The 22,774-nt window shown below is 45.1% G+C and overlaps 1 protein-coding gene across 1 annotated transcript in view; it reads left to right on the top strand.

The window, feature by feature from the left end:
• The window catches only part of TBC1D2B (TBC1 domain family member 2B), a 146,734-nt gene that overhangs the window by 105,338 nt on the left and 18,622 nt on the right, over positions 1-22,774 (top strand). The window contains exons 7-10 of the mRNA XM_077264205.1: positions 11,549-11,659; positions 12,116-12,309; positions 13,526-14,020; positions 14,226-14,343. Of these exons, the coding sequence (XP_077120320.1) occupies positions 11,549-11,659; positions 12,116-12,309; positions 13,526-14,020; positions 14,226-14,343 (918 nt within the window). The remainder of the gene's footprint in view (positions 1-11,548; positions 11,660-12,115; positions 12,310-13,525; positions 14,021-14,225; positions 14,344-22,774) is intronic.

Genomic DNA, 22,774 nt, shown 5'->3' with positions numbered 1-22,774 from the left:
AGAAATATGATCTCAGAATGAATCTATACCTTGTTTGCAGTTTTAACTATATTATAAACCAGTAGTAGGTCTGGCAGCGGTCAAGATTTACTGTTGTAACTTGGGGGGGGAGTACTGAGATCTGATTGTTAGTGTTGTGGGGGAATGTAATGATATTAGTCTGCTTTCTGGAAATCTTGGGTGCCTCACTTTTCCATCATCCATCTCAGAAACACAAAATTCCAGGGCTGTGGAGTCGGTAAGCCAAACCTCCGACTCCAAAAATTCCATGACTCTGACTCCACCAAAATGGGCTTTGACTCCACAGCCCTGCAAAATTTCCCATCCTGGCTCCTTAGCAGTGTCATCCTGCTGCTACCCTAACGCTGTGCCGCTTATTGCCCCTAAATGTAGCGCATAAGCACAGTCACTGCGATTCTAATAATACAACACACATTGTGCCCACAACCATAATAGTAACAAGTAGATATTGCCCCCAACAATAACCCTAATGAGCAGTTAACACCCCCAAAATTAATAGTTGTACACAGATCCAATGCAAAATAATTGTACTCTGCAGATATTTGCATGCAGATAGTAAATTCCTAGACATAGTATCAACAACATAATTAAGTGCCCCCATTATACCAAGCATAATGCCCCCAACAGGACCAGTATCAACAATATTTCACAATATTACTGTGCCAAGCATAGTGTGCTCATGGAAGCCCTAGTAATAATTGTGCCAGATAGGGCTGTGGAGTCGGAGTCCGTGACCATTTTGGTGAAGCTGGTATAAAATGGACCGACTCCTAATATATTTATTTTAAAAATTGAGTCCAATCCAGGATGTCCTGTAAATGTTTTATAAGAATTTAGGAAAGTTATTTATAAATGTCTGTTCTGTTCCTGATCTAAGGATCTCCCCTTTTAGGAATCTGTGCTGCACTTTATGAACATGTTCAGCAGTGAGTCAGTGCTGTGGGGTCATGTAGTAGGAAGTCTGGAAATTGAGGAGTTGGAGGTTTGTCTTACCGACTCCATAGCCATGGTCAGAGGAAAGATATCTTTAGTGCTGCCAGCATTATTGTTGCTCCATATATTTCTCATGGTACCCTCAAAAGCAATAGTAACTCTGTACCAAAGAAATAAAAAGTGAAAATACTCCCCTAACCATGTTGCTACGCATCAGGCCTGTTCCAGATTGTGAAATGAGCGGACTCTGGAAACGACACAGGCGTCATCGCTGTTTCCTGCATGGGACACCTGCCCTCTTATTGACTGACAACCCAAAATGTGGAGTTGTCTACAAGGGTGAATATGGATTAAGCTTAGTGTTGCTTCTGAGTGATGCCCAATCTACCTGGGATCTCTCGACAATCAATCTAAAGGTCGCAGACCTGGAATGTCAGTAGCTGTTTCTCATGAGTATGCTGAAATTGAAATTGCTAGCTGCACAGGTTAATTCTCTTAATCAAAGGTGACACTGTGATTATATTCCACACCATTTGTCTACCCATCATGTTGTAAGGGCCTCACATGTGGCTTTTCTCCCTCTACTCTGCATGCAGCTTAGGGTATGTTCCCACAGTCAGGAACCGGCAGCGCTTTGGAGGCAGCACATGTCCGCTCCATCCAAAGCGCTGCCGACTTTTGAACTCAGTTGATTCCGCATGTTTTCATTGAGCTGTGCGGAATCACCGCATCCTGTACATTGTACGGGGACATTTATCTTGCGGAGACTGAGCGTCTCCGCAAGATAAATTAACATGCTGCGGTCTCAAAAGACGCGCCGCATGTTCATCTCCGCAGGAAGCCGGAGGCGTCCCTGCATGCATATTGGAGTTGGGATTTCTTCAAATCCCATCCACTATGCTGTAACATCTAGCGGCTGCGGGCTGGACGCTGCAGATGTATGCAGCGTCCAACCTGCAGTGTTTACTGACTGTGGGAACATACCCTAACAGGTTTTTAGTAATACTATCTTGCCTTGTCATTAACATTAGCCCAACCAGAGAATGTTTGCATTTTCTTTTTTTCTTCCTATGCAATCAGCATTAGGTTTAATACCCGTGACCATAATAATCGGATGAGTGCTATCCGTTCTTTTGACAAATAGCATTCATCCCCATGATATTTTAATGGGCCCTGCACTTGTCTGATTTTTTTTTTTTCCTCCTCAGACAGAGCCCATCTGGGAAAAAAAATTACTGCATTCCCATTTGATCTGATATTCGGTCACACTCAGCCATGCAAGTCAATGAGTCAGTAGAAAACATCGGACTGCACTCTGATGACATCGCAGTGCAGACCAATTTCCACGAGCTGACACAATGGAGAAGCTGGAGACCCTTTTTTTTTCTACATCTTCTCCTCATCTGAGAAAATCATGTCATACTCTGATCAGAGTGTGATTTACACAATCTACCCAATTTTCTCAGTTTAGAAAACATCTGTTTGTGTGACCCTGGCCTTACAGGTACTGATGTGAGTAGGCTGACCTAGCATAGTGGGCAGGCATTAGATCAAAATAGGTTTTTATTTGTAACAAAAAGCAACTAGTTTTTTTTTTTTGTGTGTCTAGAATGGTGAATGTTGTATAAATCAGATGAAGGCCATTCAGCTATAAATTACTATGCATTAGCTTAATGTACTTCCTCTATATACAATGATTATAATGACACATGACATACACATATATGCAGCTCGGCATATATTTATCAGATCAGCAGGAATATCAATAACAACTTGACATGCAGAAATAAAGGAGATTAGTTTGTACGTTGGAATCAATCAGCTGATATAACATGAAGGAAGCAGTCAAGCCTTCCCTGAAGAAAGCCTTCCCTGCTGGCAAGGAGTCTGCTTCCAACTACATTTGGTTCTTCTGAATGAAAAATGTGTACCGTATTTGTCTTTCATGGGGAAATGAGATTTTCATGTTGAGTTGTATTTCACAATCAGTCCTTGATGACATAAGAGTAGAGAGCTCCTTACAATCTGATCCATATGGACTGTTTTTTTTTTTTATTCTATGAACGTTACCCTCGTTTTAATTATTAATTTTTACATAAATCAATATTACACTTAAAATAAAAAACTTTGTAATATATCTTAGTAGAGAATTCTGCTTCTTCTCTTGAGCTGATCTCCATTCTCAGTTCACTGGTAGAATCTGTGTTCAGTGAATGCAGACTTTCCCTTTACTGAGATAGGAGATGACTGTCGGTCCTCAAAGTTCTACAGAGAACTATAAGGGTCTGTGCACACGTTGCAGATTTGTTGCGTTTTTCCTGCATAGGTTTCTCAAAAAATTTGAAGGTTTCCAGACGAGAGAATGAGACAATCCTGAAGTCTCATGGATACGTTGCTTATTTTTGACTTGCAGATTTCTCTCGTACTGATGAGTGGGGAAAAATCTGAACCAAAAACGCGCTATTTTAATCACCCTTTTTACCTGCCAAGGGATGCAAAAATGTCTGCACCAATTGCTTGACTGCACACACAGTTACTTTAATTTCAGGAAATCTTGCAGCAGAATCTGTGTCTAGCTCCTTCCTTCTCATCCTCCCCTCTCCATAGAATTTTAAGAGGACAAACTGTGGTCTCCTATCTCAGTAATGAGAAAATCTGTATTCACTTAATACAAGAGTTTGAAGATTTTACCAATGAATTGAGTGTGAATTGTCAGTCCAAGAGGAAAAAGAAGATTTGTCTGATAACCTATATGACAAAGTTGCCTATTTTTATGTGTACTATTGATTTCTCAAATAATTATGAAAACATGGAAGTTGATGTTATTAACCCCTTACTGACGTGATGTACTGGTACGTCATTTGCAGATTCCCTGAATTCGATGCGGGCTTTCAAGCTGAGCCAGTATCTTTCCCAGCAGATGATGGCTGAATTAATTTGCTATCATCTGCCTCCACTTGCGGCTGTTAAACTTTTTAAATGCCACTGTTATTCTGTAACAGCGACATTTAATGATTGCAGGATGCCAATGGGTTGCCACAACACCCGGTTGTCTGCTGAAGACCTCTGTGCTTGTCATGACTGTACCTCTGTGAAAGCCTGCCTATAGCTGGCGTACATACAGTGGCATGTAAATGTTTGGGCACCCCTGGTCAAAATTACTGTTATTATGAACAGCTAAGCAAGTTGAAGATGTAATGATCTCTAAAAGGGCTAAAGTTAAAGATGACACATTTCCTTTGTATTATATATTTTTTTTACATTTTAGAAATTACAAAAAGGAAATAGACCGATTCAAAAGTTTAGGCACCCTGCGTGGTTAGTACCTAGTAGCACCCCCTTTTCAAAGTATTACAGCTTGTAAACGTTGTTTATAGCCAGACAAGAGTCTTTCAATTCTTGTTTGAGGGATTTTCATCCATTTTTCTCTAGTCACCTTCCACGACGGTATATGGAGGTTGCCTCTTTGCCCTAATGGGGAACAGGAAATGGAGAGGTTAAAAGGCCCTCCCACCTCCCTCACCAGTGTCTTTCCTGTTCCCCATGGGACAGGAGAGGTTTACTTTCGTATGCAGTGGTGGCCGGTGACTGCTGCATCTGACAAGCGTCGGCTTGTGTGTAACCGGGCAGCATGGGGTCGTATCTTACCTCCCCTCCTATGCTGCTCCCGTCGCGCCGCGCTGCGGTGTCCTCGGGACCTGTGCCTAGCCTTCCCGCGCCCCCGTGAGGGCAAAGCAGGCTAGTGTTCCTGACCGGAGTCCTCCTGGAGCTCTCCGGTCTCCTTCCCCTCCAACATGCCGCTGGCAACCCGGAAGTGATTGCGCGCGTCACTTCCGGTCCTTTCTGCGCTCCCTGGAGGCACTTCCGCCGGCGGTGTCTCGTGCAGGACGGCGTTCTCCACGCTGGACCATGGAGGGGAAGAGGAGTATCCACATCGCTGGGGGCAGGTGCATACCGCTGTGTATAAAACCTGCCAGAAAACGTCGCAGGTAAGACTGTTCCTGTCATGGAGAGCGGTACCTGCCCTGCGCTTGCAGAGCCCAGCGCTGCCCCTGCCACAGTAAGTGCCGCAGGGACAGGGGTCCTTAGGTAGTAAATTGGGGGTATCCTCTAGTCACTCTCTCTCCCCTCTCATTACAGGGAGAAAGGTCTATCCCCAAAACTACTAAAGAGAAGTGTGCCATCTGTACCATTAAGCTGCCACCTTCATGGGAGAAAAAACTCTGCAGGACCTGTACTGACAAAGTTGTCAGGGCAGAGCAACCTTCTTTACTAGAGGAAATCCGATCTCTGGTCAAGCAAGAAGTGCAATCCTCCCTAGCAGCCTTTACCCCCCCCCCCCACCCCCTCCGCCACCCCCTCCACCACCCTCTCCAGCCAAAAAACGGAAGATCCAGGAGGAGGATTCTGAATCTGAGTCAGACCTCTCCTATGCCTCATCCTCAGGTCGACAGGAGGAATCTACATCCTCTATAACATCTGAAGCCAGAAAATATCTCTTTTCTTCAGACTGGATTGAGGACTTAGTAGCCGCGGTACGCAGTACTATGGGGCTGGAGGAGGAGCCAGAACCACAGTCCATTCAGGACCAGATGTTTGGTGGCATAACTAAGGGTAAACGGGTGGGGTTTCCAATCCACCAGAATATATCTGATATGATTGACCAAGAGCGGGAATTACCTGAAAAACGTCTCAATACTCCATCCGAGATGAAGCATAGATTCCCCTTGGAAGGCGAGTTGACCAAATAAGATGTCCCTAAAGTTGACTCTCAGGTGGCCAGAGTGGCTAAAAGAACGGCTCTTCCATTCGAAGACTCGTCACAGTTAAAGGATCCGATGGACAGGAAGATAGAGAGTCTATTAAAGAAATCATGGGAGACCTCCTCGGTAGCCCTCAAAGCCAATATCGCATCAACATGCGTGGCTAGAGCTCTATTCCGCTGGATAGGTGAACTGGAGTCTCACATATCCCAGGGCACTCCAAGAGCTGAATTGTTAGACTCCCTTCCTAGTCTCCTTAGAGCCACGGGTTTCCTAGCGGATTCTTCTATGGAGACCATCAGAATTGCTGCGAGGTCATTAGTTCAGACTAACTCGGCCAGAAGGGCGCTGTGGTTAAAAATGTGGTCTGGTGATATCACCTCCAAAGCCAAGTTATGCGCCATACCATTCAAAGGTAACTACGTCTTCGGGCCTTCTCTTGATGACATCTTGGAGAAAGCAACCGATAAAAAGAAAGCCCTCCCAGAACAAAAAACTACCAAAAAGAAGTTTTTTCGTCCCTTTCAGGCCCAAACCTCTCAGAGAGGGAAAGGCAAGTCCGGGAGGTGGAGTTACCCGAAGGGAGGGGGGAGAAACATCCTCATCCCTCAACAACAGCAGCAGCAGTCTCAACAGGAGAAACGGTAACTTCGATCCAGTGGGGGGGAGACTTTCAAAATTTTACTCCCAGTGGCAAAACATCACCTCTTGCCCCTGGATCCTCAATGTCATCAAAGAGGGTCTCCTAATAGAATTAATTTCTTCCCCCCCACGGGGTCTAAAAGTCACCTCCCTACCTTCCCTGAAAGATCAATCAAAATTGGCGTCCGGTCTCAGGGCCCTAAAGATGTCAGGTGCGATATCCCAGATACCGGAATCGGAGAGGGATCGAGGCCACTACTCTCGCTTATTCCTGGTTCCCAAGCCATCGGGCGAGTCCCGTGTCATTATAAATCTAAAGAATCTCAATCGGCATATAAAGTACCGAAGATTCAAGATGGAATCAGTGAAGAATGCCATTCCCTTGATAGGTCCACACTCCTTCATGGCCACTCTCGATCTGAAAGATGCCTACTTTCACATCCCCATTCACCAAAGACATCGCCAATATCTCAAATTCGCTGTACAGAGAGGGCGTCTGATAGAGCACTATCAATTCAACGTCCTCCCATTTGGAATCTCCTCGGCTCCAAGGGTATTTTCCAAAATAATGGGGGAGGTAGTCTCCTTTATCCGGAAGCAAGGCGTCTGTATAGTGCCGTACCTAGACGACCTTCTGTTAATAGCTCCCTCCAAACAGGCCCTGGAGTCTCATGTATCCAAGACCCTCGAAATCCTGACATCTCTTGGATGGGTGCCGAATCTGGAAAAATCTCACCTACGACCTTCCAAATGCAGGAAATTCCTGGGAGTTCTCCTGGACTCTGCAAGACAAATGTCCTTCCTCCCATTGGAACACCATCTAACCCTTCTATCAAAGGTCAAAACGTTCAGGGACACCAGATCCCCCACAATCAGAGAAGGCATGTCTCTTCTAGGCTCGATGACAGCCTGCATTCAATCGGTACCATGGGCCCAGGCCCATTCCAGAATTCTTCAGGCACATATCCTGCAGAATTGGGATGGTCATCCCAGTTCTCTGAACAAAAAACTGTACACACCAGGTCGTGTCAAAGCCTCCCTGGCATGGTGGATGTCCCCAAAAAATTTACAAAAAGGGGTCAGCTGGACGCAAGTCCCACTGACCACAGTTACAACAGACGCCAGCAAAAGAGGCTGGGGAGCCATGATAAATCACAGCCCTTTCCAAGGCCTCTGGGACCAGTCAACAAGCAGGAAGTCTTCCAACTACAGAGAGCTAAAAGCTGTAGAAGAAGCCCTACTAGAAGCAGGTCATCTTGTCAAGGGACATCACGTTCGGATATATTCAGACAATGTGACCACGGTGGCCCACATCAGACATCAGGGCAGTTCAAAAAACAATTGCCTGAAGAACATATCTGCCCGACTATGCTCCTGGGCAGAAAGACATCTCTTATCTCTGACGGCGGTTCACCTGAAAGGCTCATCCAACATCCTGGCAGACTATCTAAGTCGCCAGGACATACATCCGGGGGAATGGTGCTTGAGCAACCGAAGTTTCGAGATGCTGGTGAACAGATGGGGTCTCCCAGAAATCGACCTCTTTGCATCCAGCCGAAATGCGAAAGTCGAAGCATTCTTCTCTCTGAACCCCAGGGACGGCTCCAAAGGAGTGGATGCGCTAGTCCAGAAGTGGAATTTTCGGCTGGCCTATGCGTTTCCACCGATTCCAATACTGGCGAAAGTCTTACAGAAAGTGCGAGAAGAACAAACACCTACCATATTGGTAGCTCCGCTGTGGCCCAAGAGAAGTTGGTACAACCTGATAGTGGACCTTCAGGTGGATGGGCCGCTCCACTTTCCGATGGAAGAAGACCTTCTTTCTCAAGGACCAATCCATCTCCTAGATGCCCACAAGTGGAATCTGGCAGCATGGCTACTGAAGCCCAAATATTAAGAGCCAGAGGACTATCAGAAGCAGTGGTTTCCACACTTCAAAAATCTAGGAAACCGGTAACCATTGCAATATATAATAAAATCTGGAAGAAATTCTCATCTTTTTGTCTCCCTGAGGTGCCGGATCCCTTCAACCCGAATATTTCAAAAATTCTAGATTTTTTGCAAAAGGGCTTAGAAATAGGCCTCAGGCCTAGCACCTTAAAAGTCCAGGTATCCGCCCTCAGTTCAATATTTGATCAGGATCTGGCAAATCATCGCTGGATCAAGAGATTCATGATATCGGCTTCTAGAATGAACCCTAAGAAGCAAATAACAGTACCACTGTGGGATCTCAACCTAGTGTTACAGGGGCTCACAGGTCCCCCCTTCGAACCATTATCCTCCTGCTCCCAGAAAAACCTAATCTACAAAACAATTTTTCTAGTGGCTATTACATCAGCAAGGAGGGTGGGAGAATTACAAGCTCTCTCAATAAGAGAACCATACCTATCCATTCGAGATGACTCTATAGTACTGCTACTAGACCCTTCCTTTCTTCCAAAGGTCGTATCGGACTTCCACCGCTCCCAGGAAATTATTCTACCTTCTTTTTGCCAAAATCCTGCAAATTCAAAAGAAGAGAGATTCCATATGCTGGATGTCAGGCGCACTGTTCTGTTTTACTTAGAACAAACCAGTTCTTACAGAATTGACCACAATCTATTTATCCATCCATCAGGACAAAATAAGGGAAAAAAGGTAGCCAAAAGTACTATTGCCAACTGGATAAAGAAAGCAATAGCAGAAGCATACCTTGCTCAAGACAAAACTCCTCCAGTGGGAATCAAGGCTCATTCGACTAGATCAACCTCAGTCTCCTGGGCAGAAAGAGCAGGTGCATCAGCAGAGCAAATCTGCAGGGCAGCCACATGGTCTTCATTGCATACTTTCTCCAGGCATTACAGATTGGATGTAATGCCCAACAAGGATTTTGCCTTCGGCCGGAAAGTACTCCAGGCCGTTGTCCCTCCCTAGCGCCAATCAGTTGGTATTCCTCCATATGCCGTCGTGGAAGGTGACTAGAGAAAATAGAATTATTCTTACCGTTAATTCGGTTTCTAGGAACCTTCCACGACGGCGCTAGTTCCCTCCCTATACTCCTGGATTTAAATCTGGGATTCAAGGTAAACCGGTGCTATGGTTTTCAGTTATAAGTCACTCGTGAGAGGGAGGTGGGAGGGCCTTTTAACCTCTCCATTTCCTGTTCCCCATTAGGGCAAAGAGGCAACCTCCATATGCCGTCGTGGAAGGTTCCTAGAAACCGAATTAACGGTAAGAATAATTCTATTTTCCAGTTCTGAGAGATTCCTGGGTCTTCCTGCATTCATTGCTATTTTGAGGTCTAGCCACAGATTTTCAATGATATGATCAGGGGACTTTGAGGGCCATTGCTTGTGCCTTTTGAGGTAGTCCATTGTGGACTATGATGTGTGTTTAAGATCATTATCCATTTATAGAAGCCATCCTTTTTTTCAACTTCAGCTTTTTTACATATGGTGTTATGTTTGCATCAGGAATTTGTTGAAATTTCATTAAATCCATTCTTCCCATTACCCGTGAAATGTTCGCCATGCCATTGGTTGCAACACAACCCCAAAGCATCATTGATCCACCCCTGTGCTTAATGGTTGGCTGGGGAGATGTTCTTTTCACAAAATTCTGTGCCCTTTTTTCTCCACATAAACTTTTGATCATTGTGGCCAGAGAGTTCTGTTTTAACCTCATTAGTCCACAGGGCTTGTGTAGATGTTCTTTTGCATACTTTTGACACTGAATTTTATGGTGTGGATGCAGGAAAGGTTTTCTTCCGTGAAGACCATATTTATGCAGGTGTCTCTGAACACCAGAACAATGTACCACAACTCCAGAGTCTGCTAAATCTTTCTGAAGGTCTTTTGCAGTCAGTCCGGGGTTTTGATTTGCCTCTCTAGAAACCCTTCGAGCAACTCTCACAGAAATTGTTTGGTCTTCCAGACTTAATCTTGACCTCCACTGTTCCTGTTAACTACCGTTTCTTAATTACATTTTGAACTTAGGAAATGACAACTTGAAAATGCTTTGCTATGTTCTTATAGCTTTCTCCTGCTTTGTTGGCCGCCACCATTTTCATTTTCAGAGTGCTAGTCAACTGCTTAAAAGAACCCTTGACTGCTGTTTTTTAGCACAAGGTTAGCAGAGGCTGGGTTTTTATACAGAATCAGAAATTTGCATCACCTGGCCTTTCCTAACGATGGTGAGCAAGTCATAACCCTAACAGACTAATTTCGGTCTGAAACCTTGGTCAAAGTTAAAGTTTGAAAATTACTGTTGTTTTGAACAGCATTGGAGGAGGCCCAAGAAGCAGGATCGATATTATTAAAATACTTGAGGGGAGGAAAATTTACTGGAGATACTGGAATCACACACATCTGTATGTAGTCCGAGTATATACCCTACCCGGTTACTGGTCCATAAAATTTGGTGGACATGTAAAAGACGATTTGGGATGACAGATTGCTCAAAGTACATGCCTCTGTGGAACAACTTTAGTCTAGAGGAGTCGTGGAGATTGGAGGGATTTGTAGGATTGAAGAATCAGGAATTTAAATATGTGCATCAGTTATACTCAGATAACCAATTAATAGCAGAAGTGTTAAATATTCAAACCTAACGTGTGATAGGATTAACAGGGAAGGTGGAAGGATTTCCCCAGGCTGAAATACTTTACCAGACTAGGAAATCTATAGCCACACACTGGCTGGCAACCAGCCCTCCCTGTGTAGAAGAAGTGGTCCAAGCTCTCAACTCTACTGTCTTAATGGAAAGAAGGTTTACATCAGGGAGGGTCCGGTTGGTAGATTTAGTAAAGTATGGGGTGACTGGATTAGGTGCGCAGCTGTGGTTTCGGAGGAGCTGGCTAGGGAGGTCTTATTTAATTTACTGATGCTGTAAATTCTGATTACCACCTGTCTTGGTTGTAGGATAATGTATTTGACTAATTGTCTGAGAATAACACCTATGTCTGCATGGGTATGGTTTTATTGTAATGCACACCGTGGGAGAGGGTGGGGAGGGTGGATGTTAGTTCTGGGTTGGGAAGGGGAGAACTGTATTGTGGTTATTTGAATCTTATTGAATAATTGGATTATATAGGTACTGTTACTCTATATGTACTGTATGACGACATGCAGTACTGGATAACCCCTTATTAATGGGCCTAGGGAAGTGAGGATAAAAATCAAATGTAAATGTACTCAACTATTTCTTTACAGGATAGTTTACAGGGCTATAAGGCACAAAACAAGTTTCTCAATAAAGAAATATTGGAGCTCTCTGCCCTACGAAGAAGCACTGAGAGAAGGGAGCAAGAATTGGAAGCAAAGGTAAATTGTCATAAGTGCAAGTAAGTCAACAGAGGCTTTCCTCTACACATAATTACACTGGGTAAATGGAAGGTGTCTGTAACATGATTTATCCATTTATCGTTATTACCTCGCCTCATGTAGGAACACATTAAGTGACATTTATCCAGCTAAATTCGCCTTTATTCTGACACCATTTCAACCTATTTTGTATGAAACACTTTCTGTGCCTTGTCTGGCGTAGCTTGGAGGAAAGGTGCTGGGCATCATGTGCGACATTGTGCACCAGAATGTCGGCATACATATCTGGCTCAAAGTAAGCAAACTAATAAGTAGTATAAACATAGACTATGAAATCTAAAGATACACAAATGTTGTCATAATGGTTGACGACAAGACATGCATACATACACATATATGTATAATCTATATCTCTATCACAGTTAGAAATCTCACTGCTTGGTATATTTTCTACAGTACTCCAATTTGGAAGCCAAACTGTGCCAGATAGAGAGCAAGTACCTTGTCCTTCTTCAAGAGATGAGAACACCAGTGTGTGTTGATAGCCAAGGGCCAGGCCAAGAGGTTGTGAACCAGTTGCTAGAGGATGCTCTGAAGGTGGATCAGGTTGAGCACCCTGAACATGCATACATCAGACCCCACACTATGAGGTATGGACATCTGCTAATTTTGATATACCGATGCTTACCTTGTATTTATTTTTGCCAAGACATTGTGGTAATCTGCAGGTAAATGGGGTTTAAATCCTATGTAGCAGGATTACTGAAGCAGCGGCTACAGGGAGAAAATGAAGTTATATTCTCCCTGCAGCCAGTCACTGTTAGTCACTGCTCACTGCACAGCAGGTTAAACATCATTATGTTGGGGAGTGATTACAATGCAATCACTGTAATACCAAAACCAGGCAACATGTTAAATACTGAGAGGAGTAAAATCGCACAAAATAGTGCCAGACAACCCCTCACCAAAAGGAACCGACTCAATGAAAGCCATAAGAATTAGGAGAAAACTTAGAGTGTATCGGTAATAAATACTTTATTAATACATATACATGCTAACAAATCCATGCAAAAATAACAAAATACAATGAAAGACCAGGATGATAAAAAGAATGAGTGGGGATCGCCTAATGTGCACCACCAGTGAGGCCAGCATGCATACCATGATAGGTAAGAGACCATCTGCTATAGTAGCATACAAGTCTATGAGCCCAACTGGCATGAAATGACCAACAATAAAAGGTTACTCTTACCGCTGCTAGGCACCAGGGTGGTGCACACCAGGACAGATCCTCAGGCACAGTCCCCAGTCCTCATCCTGGTCTTTCATTGTATTTTGTTATTTTTGCATGGATTTGTTAGCATGTATATGTATTAATAAAGTATTTATTACCGATACACTCTAAGTTTTCTCCTAATTCTTAATGCAATCACTGTGTAGTGAGCAGTGATTGTAACAGCTCCCTCAATGACAGCAAGCGTGCAGGGAGGGTATGACTTCATTTTCTACCTTTAGCTGCTCTTCCATGATGTAAATGCTATCTACCTGCAGATTGCCACTATATCTGCAGATAAATAGCGTTACTGGACGTGACTGGTTCTCCAACAGGTTTTTACCCAGTTATCACATATCTTGCTGATTGCTGAGGGTCCCACTACTTTTTGCTCTTGGGGAAAATAATCATCAGAGAACTACTGTTATCAGGACGCTGTGCAATATGTTCCACCAAAAAAAGTTATGAAGTATGAATTTGTGCATAAGTTTGTTTTGAGATGTGTATCTACATCTTTTCTTATAAATTGTGTAAGTTCTATTCTGTCGTGTTATTTTTGCAGTCAGTTAATTCAGTAATCTCTTTCTATGTAGCAAATATGATATATACGGATTCCAGAACATCCCTGAAGATGACAATGAGGAAAAGCTGGTGGCAAGAGTAAGAGCCCTTGATCTCAAGTCTTTGTCTCTGTCAGAGAGCCAAGAAATTTCAACAGTGGTGAAGTGGGAAAACTATTTTGCCAGCACAGTAAATCGTGAGATGGTCCATTCACCAGAGCTGAAGAGTCTTGTCCGCAACGGTATACCTCACCAGCATCGCTCTAAAATGTGGAAGATGTTTGTAAACCTACATATCAAGAAACTAAAGGAAGAGAAACCACCTGGATATTTCCAAAGTCTCCTACAAAAAGCTCTTGAAAAGCAAAACCCAGCATCAAAGCAGATTGAGCTGGATCTCATGAGGACACTTCCCAACAACAAGCACTACACCTCACCCACCTCGGAGGGCATTCAGAAGCTACGCAATGTCTTGTTGGCTTATTCTTGGAGGAATCCAGATATTGGCTACTGCCAGGGATTGAATCGGTGAGGGCTATTTGTGTTAGGATCAGTCTCTTCTTGTTTCTCACATCTATGAAGTTAGAATAGAAATACACTTCTGAGGACGCACGAGCATGTAGCTTCTAATAATGTAGCCCTTGTTGCTAAAATGTCATTGGGCAACAAAAATGGATTAATGATCAGTCTTCCATGCAATGTGTATGTAAAATGTGTGTTCTTTAATTGCTAGGCTGGCCGCTATTGCTCTCCTTTACCTTGATCAGGAGGATGCCTTTTGGTGCTTGGTTACAATAGTGGAGGTCTTCATGCCACGTGATTACTACACCAAAACTCTTCTAGGATCCCAGGTATCTGTTGCATGTATCCTGGTATTCAACCAACACAATCATACTGCTTCATATTTAAAACTTGTTTATAATATTTGCTGGTTATGCTGAAATGTATTTTAGCAGGCTTAAAAGGGTTGTCCAGGACTAAGATATTTCTGAGCCGTCCATGACCTGACACTCCTCAGTCAGCTGCTAGAAGGTCCTGACCCATGAAATCTTGCAGTGTACAGGGCCAGAACACTACAGCTTCATACACTGTGTAGTGACCATTCTTGGAGACTGCAGCTTTGTTCCCATTTAGCGGCAGGCATATAGTTTATCCCTCCCTGACTTGGTGATTTTATTCGTTTTTTTTTTTCTGTTTTTGCGCTTTCAGTTTTTCCTCCCTTTTCTTTATACTGGCATAATTTTTTGATTTATTTGTTGACATAGATGTATGAGGGTTGTTTTTTGCAGAACTTAATGTCGTTTTGAATAACGCCATTCATTTTACTATATAATGTACTGGAAAAAGTGGGGGAGGAATTCCAAGTGTGGTGAAATTGCAAAATAAACGCAATTTCTCAATTTGAATTTTGAATTTTGTTTTTATGGTATTGATACTACTGTTAAAATTACTTGTCAAAATGATTGTCTAGATCAGTATGATTTACAGCAGTATCAGAGTTTATAGAAGTTTTTCGAATTACCATATTTTTCAGATTATAAGACGCCCATTTTTTGGGGGGGGGAAATGGGGGTGCGTCTTGTAATGCGTATATACCTTACCGGTGCCGCAGGCTGGGATAAGGGGGTGCCTAGCGGTGCTGCGGGTGCCTGACGGTGCCACTGAGGGGGTCTCCGGTGTCGATGCACAGGTCTCTGGTACTGTGAAAGGCCAGAGCCCCCTGCAGTTCCATGGCTTCCTGTGCGGTGAACTCTGGGAAAATGGCCGCTGGGGGGGGGGCGGCACATGCGCAGATGGAGATCTCCGCACCAAGATCTCAGGAGATGAGATCTCGGCGCTGAAATCGCATCTCCCGAGGTCTTGGTGCCGAGATCTCCATTTGCGCATGTGCCGGCGGCCATTTTCCCCAGAGTCCACCGCACCGAAAACCATGAAACTGCGGTGGGGGGGGCTCTGGTCTTTCACAAAATGTCAGCAGAGCCCTCCCCCCACAGCGGCACCGGAGACCCCTGCAGCGGCGCACCGCACATTGGAACACCCCCTCATCCCAGCCTGCGGCCTGCAGCATCACCCCACTCTTGCCTCCTCCAGCAGCGACCCCTCTTCACCGCAGCCACCACTCCCGGGAGCCGAGCCATACATACAAGACGGGACGGAGGGAGCCATGCATACAACGAGGGGACGGTGGGAGCCATGCACACAACAGGGGGAGCCACACATACCAGGACAGGGATGAGAGGACAATACATACCCGGCTTATACTCGAGTCAGTAAGCTTACCCAGTTTTCCGTGGCAAAATTAGGTGCCTCGGCTTATACTCAGGAAGCTTATACTTGGGTTTATACTTTATATATCGGATTTTACCTCATAATTGTGAATTTTGATAATGAATGTTCAATTTTGGCAGCAAAAGAAGCATCTTTTACTTCAGTTAATGTTTGTAGGCTTAGAAAGTAAAGGTTTGTAATTGGAAGTGGCTCACAGACTGCACCCAGAGAGTTGTGGTGAATGACTACTGCTCTGAATGGTCCCCTGATATAAGTGGCATACCCCAAGCTTCAGTGCTGAATCTGTTATTTTTCAACTTATTTATCAATGATATGGCGGGATTAGTGCTAGTTCTATTTTTCTCACCAAGCTCTGTCGTATAGTGCAGTTTATGGGAGATGTTCTTAAAGGGAACCTGTCAGCAGTTTTGTCGTAATTTTAGTTAATATATCACCTTATCCAGCGCCTGTACTGCAGTCCATAAATGGTTAGGTCACCACCTGCATACCCTGGTCTGTATGGTAATACGGCTCCCTGAGGAATCCCACGCGAAACGCGCATTGAGGCTTCTCATCTGCTCTTATCCACTCGGGGTACTGTGGGTAAGATGGCATTTTAGGCATACACTCTTTTCACCTTGCATATTCATGACACTATGCTGTGTGCAAGTGGCACAGAACATACACCATTTCATTTTTCTTGGCCCATAGACATTTTCACCCTACTCTATTTGCCTAACTATATTTTCCAGGTCACCACCTGACAGCACCATGGAGGTCGTCCTTCTCATCCGCAGTGGGACAGGAAACCACGAGAGTTCAAAAAGGACCCTCCCCCTTCCACCCTTCAGTGTTTTTTCCTGTCCCACTGTGGATGGGAACGACGAGAGATCGCTGGTCCCTACAGAGAGTGTGGATCGGGGGGGCTCGGCCTCTTCCTTCCCGCTGAGAGCTCTGTTAGCTGACACCCAAGTGATCGGGTCCCTCAGCTTGTACCAGTGCAGCGCTGCTCCTGGTAAGAGGTCGCTTCCCCCTGGGGGGGCTCTCGACCTCGGAGGATGCCCCACAGTTGTACCTGTATCGCTCCTGCGAGGCACACCCTCTGCATGCGATCCGAAGCCGGGCGGTACGCTGAGCTCAGGACGCTGAGCGCTGGGAACATGGCGGTCAGTAGCTTCCGGTTCACCGCGCCGTGCATCACTTCCGGGTCGCGGCCGGGAACAATGGCGGCATCCTCATTGCTCCTGCTGAGGAGAAGGGACTAAAAGTATATAAGGTAAGATAGCGCAGCAGCGGCGCGGCGTCGGTTATGGAGGATCCAAATCCTATGGCTGCGGCGAGCGCTGAAATGCCGGCTTCCCAGGCTCATGTGAGTTCACCTAGTGGTGAGGTTTTGGGTTTGGACCCTATAGAATATCCATTTAGCGATATTCTTATTTATTTTAGGGGCATTCTTCTTCTGGAGAGAAAAGAAGAAATAGGAAATGTCCTTTATGTGCCTCGAAGCTTGGTGTCTCCTGGCTGAAACCCCTCTGTGAGCCCTGCACTGCCCGTATTGTGGGGGAGGAGCAGGCCTCCTTAATAACGAACATGAGAACTATGGTTAGAGAGGAGGTGCAGGCTTCCATATCTAGCCTCTCCACTCCCCTGTTGTCCCAGTCTGATTACCAGGATCTTCCTAGGTCCAGGAAAAGGCAGAGAGAGTCTGACCTGTCATCTGAGGACAGTCCCTTAGACTCTGAAATGGAGGAAGAGGAAATATGCAGAGACCCTCCTCAGAGGGGAAAGAAATACCTGTTCTCTTCGAACGATATAGAGGAGCTTCTAGGAGCCGTGAGACAGACCATGCAGATTGAGGAACCTTCAACCTCTAAATCCGTCCAAGATGAGATGTTCGGGGGCCTACGTTCACAAACGTCATAGGTCTTCCCGGTTAATGCCCACATTCGGTGAGTCCGAACCGGCTAGTCTCTGATCTTTTCTCAGTGGGCAGCCATTAACCTCTTCATCACCTCTTCCCACAGTTCAATGATTTTAGAAGAATGGGAGGAGGCAGAGAAGAGAATCTCCATTCCAAAGGACTTTAGACTGCGTCTTCCTTTTGATCAGGAGGAGGTCAAAGATTAGGAGGAGGTACCGAAAATTGACATCCCACTGGCAAAAGTATCAAAGCGGACTGCCATACCATTTGAGGACTCCTCAAACTTGAAGGAGCCTATGGACAGAAAGGCAGATGGTCTCCTTAAAAGAGCATGGGAGAGTTCAGCCGCAGTGATCCGCACAAATATCGCGGCAACATCTGTGGCGAGATCAATGCATCTATGGGTCGACGACTTGAAGGACCAGTTGTCGGCAAAGACCTCCAGGGAATCTATTATTAAGGCTATCCCTTTGTTAAAACTTGCAACAGGTTTCCTCGCAGATGCCACGGCAGAATCTGTAAGATTTACTGCCAGAGGCCAGTCCCTATCAAATGCTGCCCGAAGGGCTATTTGGTTAAAAAATTGGTCGGGGGATGTCCATTCGAAAAACAAACTATGTTCTATTCCCTTTTCGGGGGGTAGGGTCTTTGGTCCCATATTAGATGACATACTGGAAAAAGCTTCTGACGAAAAGAAGGGGTTTCCAGAGGAGAAAAAGAAAAAATACCAGCCCTTTCGTAGGCCCTATTACAGTCAGAGATCAGACTATAGGGGTAAGGGAAAGCAGGGTAGGTGGAGCTACCAGAAAGGAGGAGAGAATAGGAACCGGAATAGAGAACCAGCTCCCTCGAACCCTAGATCAGAGTTTCGGAGAAAATGACGCCACCAGGATAGGGGGACGGTTGCTAAACTATCTGGAGGAGTGGGAGAAAATTACAACAAGCCCATGGGTCCTTCAGGTTATATCTCAGGGGTACAGAATAGAATTCAACTCCCTTCCCCGAGAAAGATATTTTGTTTCCAACGCCCGTCTCTCCTCAGTCTCGCCAATGTGGTCGGACGTACAGGACCTCCTCCGGATGGGGGCAATATCTCCTGTCCCTCCTCACCAGATAGGAACAGGTCATTACTCGGGTCTTTTCTCTATAAAAAAAACCCTCAGGGGAGTCCCGGACCATTATAAATCTCCAGCCTCTAAACAGATGGCTAAAGTACAAAAGGTTCAAGATGGAATCCATCCGCTCCACAATTCCCCTTCTAGGGAAAGACGTGGTAATGTGCACTTTAGATTTAAAAAGTGCATATTACCACGTGCCAATATTTCCACATCATCAGAGGTACCTGAGATTCGCAGTAGAGAAGGAAGGAGAAACATTCCACTATCAGTTTCGTTGCCTTCCATTTGGACTGGCGTCGGCTCCAAGGGTTTTCACGAAGCTCATTGTAGAGATCGTGTCTTACCTCACGAAACGAGATATCACGATAGTGCCATATCTCGACGATTTCCTGTTGGTAGCAGACTCTGTAGGGCAACTCAAGGTCGATTCTCAGTTGGTGATCTCCACTCTGCAGAAGTTAGGATGGGTCCTGAACTGGGAGAAGTCGCACCTATCGCCGAGGTCAAGAAGACAATTCTTAGGGATAGTGCTGGACTCGAATATGAGGAAATCATTCCTTCCGGACAAAAAACGGTCCGATCTGATAAAGAAAGTTCAACATTTTGCAAGAAATCAGGTGACAATAAGAGATGCTATGAAAATCTTGGGCATCATGACATCCTGTATCCCCTGTGTCAGCTGGAGTCAATTCCACTCTCGGCAGTTGCAGAGGGCGGTTCTGTCATCATGGGACAGAAGACAGTCGTCGTTGGACAGGAAGTTTCTTCTCTCTTATCGGGTCAGACAGTCCCTACGATGGTGGACGGTGTCAGAAAACCTCCGAAAGGGTGTCCCTTGGATCCAAACTCCGGCAATCACCATAACGACGGATGCAAGTCAGCAGGGCTGGGGTGGCCAGGTTCTCGGAAGATTCTTCCAGGGTCTTTGGAATCAGGAAGACGGCAGCAATTCCTCAAACCACAGAGAGCTGCATGCGGTTTGGAAGGTGTTGAGTTCAGCCCGGTCCTTGCTAAAAAACAAACACCTGAAGATCTTTTCGGACAACATGACGACGGTGTCCTTTCTTCGTCACCAGGGAGGGCCAAGGCATCCGAAGCTACAACATCTGGCCGATCGAATTTTCACCTGGGCAGAAGAAACAGTGCTTTCGGTCTCAGCGGTTCACTTAGAAGGCTCAAGAAACCAGGTGGCGGATTACCTGAGCAGACAAGAACTGTCGCCCACAGAGTGGGAATTAAACAGCAAGGTCTTCGATTCCCTGTGTCGACGCTGGGGGACTCCGAGAGTGGATCTCTTTGCGACCAGAAGGAATGCAAAGGTTACAGCGTTCTATTCCCTGAACCCTCAGGAAAACCCGACAGGGGTGGATGCCCTCTCCCAGTCTTGGAGCAAAGGTCTGCTTTATGCCTTTCCCCCTCTAGCTCTGGTGCCGAGGGTCCTCAGAAAAATATTCGAAGACAAAGCTCGAGTGATCTTGGTGGTTCCCTTCTGGCCCGGAAGAAGCTGGTTCCCTCTCCTAAGGAAACTTGCAGTAGACGATCCATACCATCTCCCGGAGTTAGAGAACTTACTTTCTCAGGGTCCGGTTCTTCATCAAAACCCGGGGAATCTTCAGTTAGCTGCATGGATCCTGAACGGCAGATCCTAAGAACAAGAGGCCTTTCAGAAGAGGTGATTTCCATTCTACTGGCAAGTAGGAAACCAGTGACCTCAACAATTTACCTTAAAATCTGGAAGAAATTCTGCAGCTTTTGTGGAGACGCAACAATCGACGTTGATTGCCCTAACATACCTAAAATTCTAGACTTTTTACAGCAGGGATTCAGGAAAGGGCTTAAGCCAAGTACCTTAAGAGTCCAGATATCGGCCCTCAGTGTATTCTATGATACTTCCCTGGCCGCTCATCCTTGGATCGCTCGGTTTTCCAAGGCAGTAACAAGGCTAAGACCCCCAATTAGAGACACTGTTCCTCCTTGGGACCTTAACTTAGTCCTTAATGAGTTATGTAGGGAGCCTTTTGATATTAAGAAGGACATTAATATTGTTAATCTATCCCTTAAGACGATTTTCTTGGTAGCCGTTACTTCGGCCAAAAGATTAGGGGAACTCCAAGCCCTGTCCATCCAGAATCCTTATCTTCAGGTATTCGACGATAGGCTAGTTTTAAGACTTGACCCAGGGTTCCTTCCCAAGGTTGCCTCAGTTTCTAATATAAACCAAGAGGTAGTACTTCCATCTTTCTGCCAGTCTCCTAGAAACCAGAAAGAATCTTTTTTCCATAACCTAGACGTCAGGGAAACAGTACTAAAATACCTAGATATGACTAGGGCCTGGAGGCAGGATAATAATCTCTTCATCCTTCACGGGGGTCCTAATAAAGGGAAAAAGGCCTCAAAATCCACCTTAGCCAGATGGATTCGATCAACCATTAGCATAGCCTATCAGGCGCAGGGAAAGAACCCCCCAGAGGTCCGGAAAGCTCACTCTTCTAGGGCTATGGCCGCTTCGTGGGCAGAAAAAGGTGGGGCTTCAATTGATCAGATTTGCAGAGCAGCATCTTGGTCTAACATTAGCACCTTTTCAAAACACTACAAATTAGATGTAGTTTCTTCTCAATTAGCGTTTGGCAGGAAGGTGCTTCAAGCGGTAGTCCCACCCTAGAACAGGAAGTTTCCTTTGGTACTTCTCCATGGTGCTGTCAGGTGGTGACCTGGAAAACGGTGATTAGTCTTACCGATAATTGTATTTCCAGGAATCCATCCTGACAGCACGGATAGTTCCCTCCCTAATATCTGTTATACTTATGTGAAGTAACATTTGTACTAATCTTGTTATGTTCAAAATAAATTTGTTTTGTTTGCATCCATCCAGACGTGTTACTTTGAAAAATCACTGAAGGGTGGAAGGGGGAGGGTCCTTTTTGAACTCTCGTGGTTTCCTGTCCCACTGCGGATGAGAAGGACGACCTCCATGGTGCTGTCAGGATGGATTCCTGGAAATACAATTATCGGTAAGACTAATTACCGTTTTCTGGGACACATTATTATTATTACTATTATTGTACTGGCTATTTCACATTTGATTGATAACTAATATAATTGCCAGTCTTTGATTTAGGCTAGGGTCACATTGCGTTAGGGCAGTCCGTTTAGCGCATAGCGCTACGGACTGCGCTAACGCAATGTTCCAAAAGGGATCGCGTTTGCCAATCCCGCTAGCGCAGATCCCCGATCTGCGCTAGCGAGGAACGCTAGCAAGCAGCGTTCGCGGGCCATCACTCAAATGACGGCACATCGCTAGCGCACGCCCAATGTGGGCGGGCGCTAGCGATGCGTTCGCCATTACAGGCAATGGCGGCGTTAACGGACTACGTTACACCACGTTATGCCGCGGTGTAACGTAGTCCGTTAAACGCGGTCACATAACGCAATGTGACCCTAGCCTTATACTTTAATTATCTGTTGTCCCAGATTTATAGATATTACTATTAGTGTCAGTATTATATACAACATTGGACATGTATGTATTGGCCTTTTCTACCTATACCCGTCACAGTTTAGTGGATCTGTAGCATCTTCACATCATCGCTATTGACTTTTTTATATTATTTGTTTTTGCCAGTGTTTTTGAATTTAGTAATAAACCTATTATCATATTTATTCATCTTGTTGGACTCTAACTCTGTGTCGCTTATAAGTTTTCAAGGAGTGTCCATTTTTATTTTTTCTAGGCCATTTATTGGCAATTTACCATGATGCAATAATATGTGATCATATAATGTTTTCTGTTCAGTTGCTATTGGTCTCATGGTAATCCTCTCGGTCCACTACGATGGGCTTTGTTTCTGGCCTCTGCATCCCTCCTCCCAGCTGCTGCTCTCAGTCCTACTTTTTTTATTTCATCCACATTGCTGGGCGAAATCTCGAGCCTACACACTGTGTTTTGCTCTACTGCGGGTGCTGAGTAAGGTGATA

Source organism: Ranitomeya variabilis, chromosome 5 (genome assembly GCF_051348905.1).
Source record: "Ranitomeya variabilis isolate aRanVar5 chromosome 5, aRanVar5.hap1, whole genome shotgun sequence".
Taxonomy (NCBI): domain Eukaryota; kingdom Metazoa; phylum Chordata; class Amphibia; order Anura; family Dendrobatidae; genus Ranitomeya; species Ranitomeya variabilis.
This window is presented reverse-complemented; position numbering and strand designations above follow the sequence as displayed.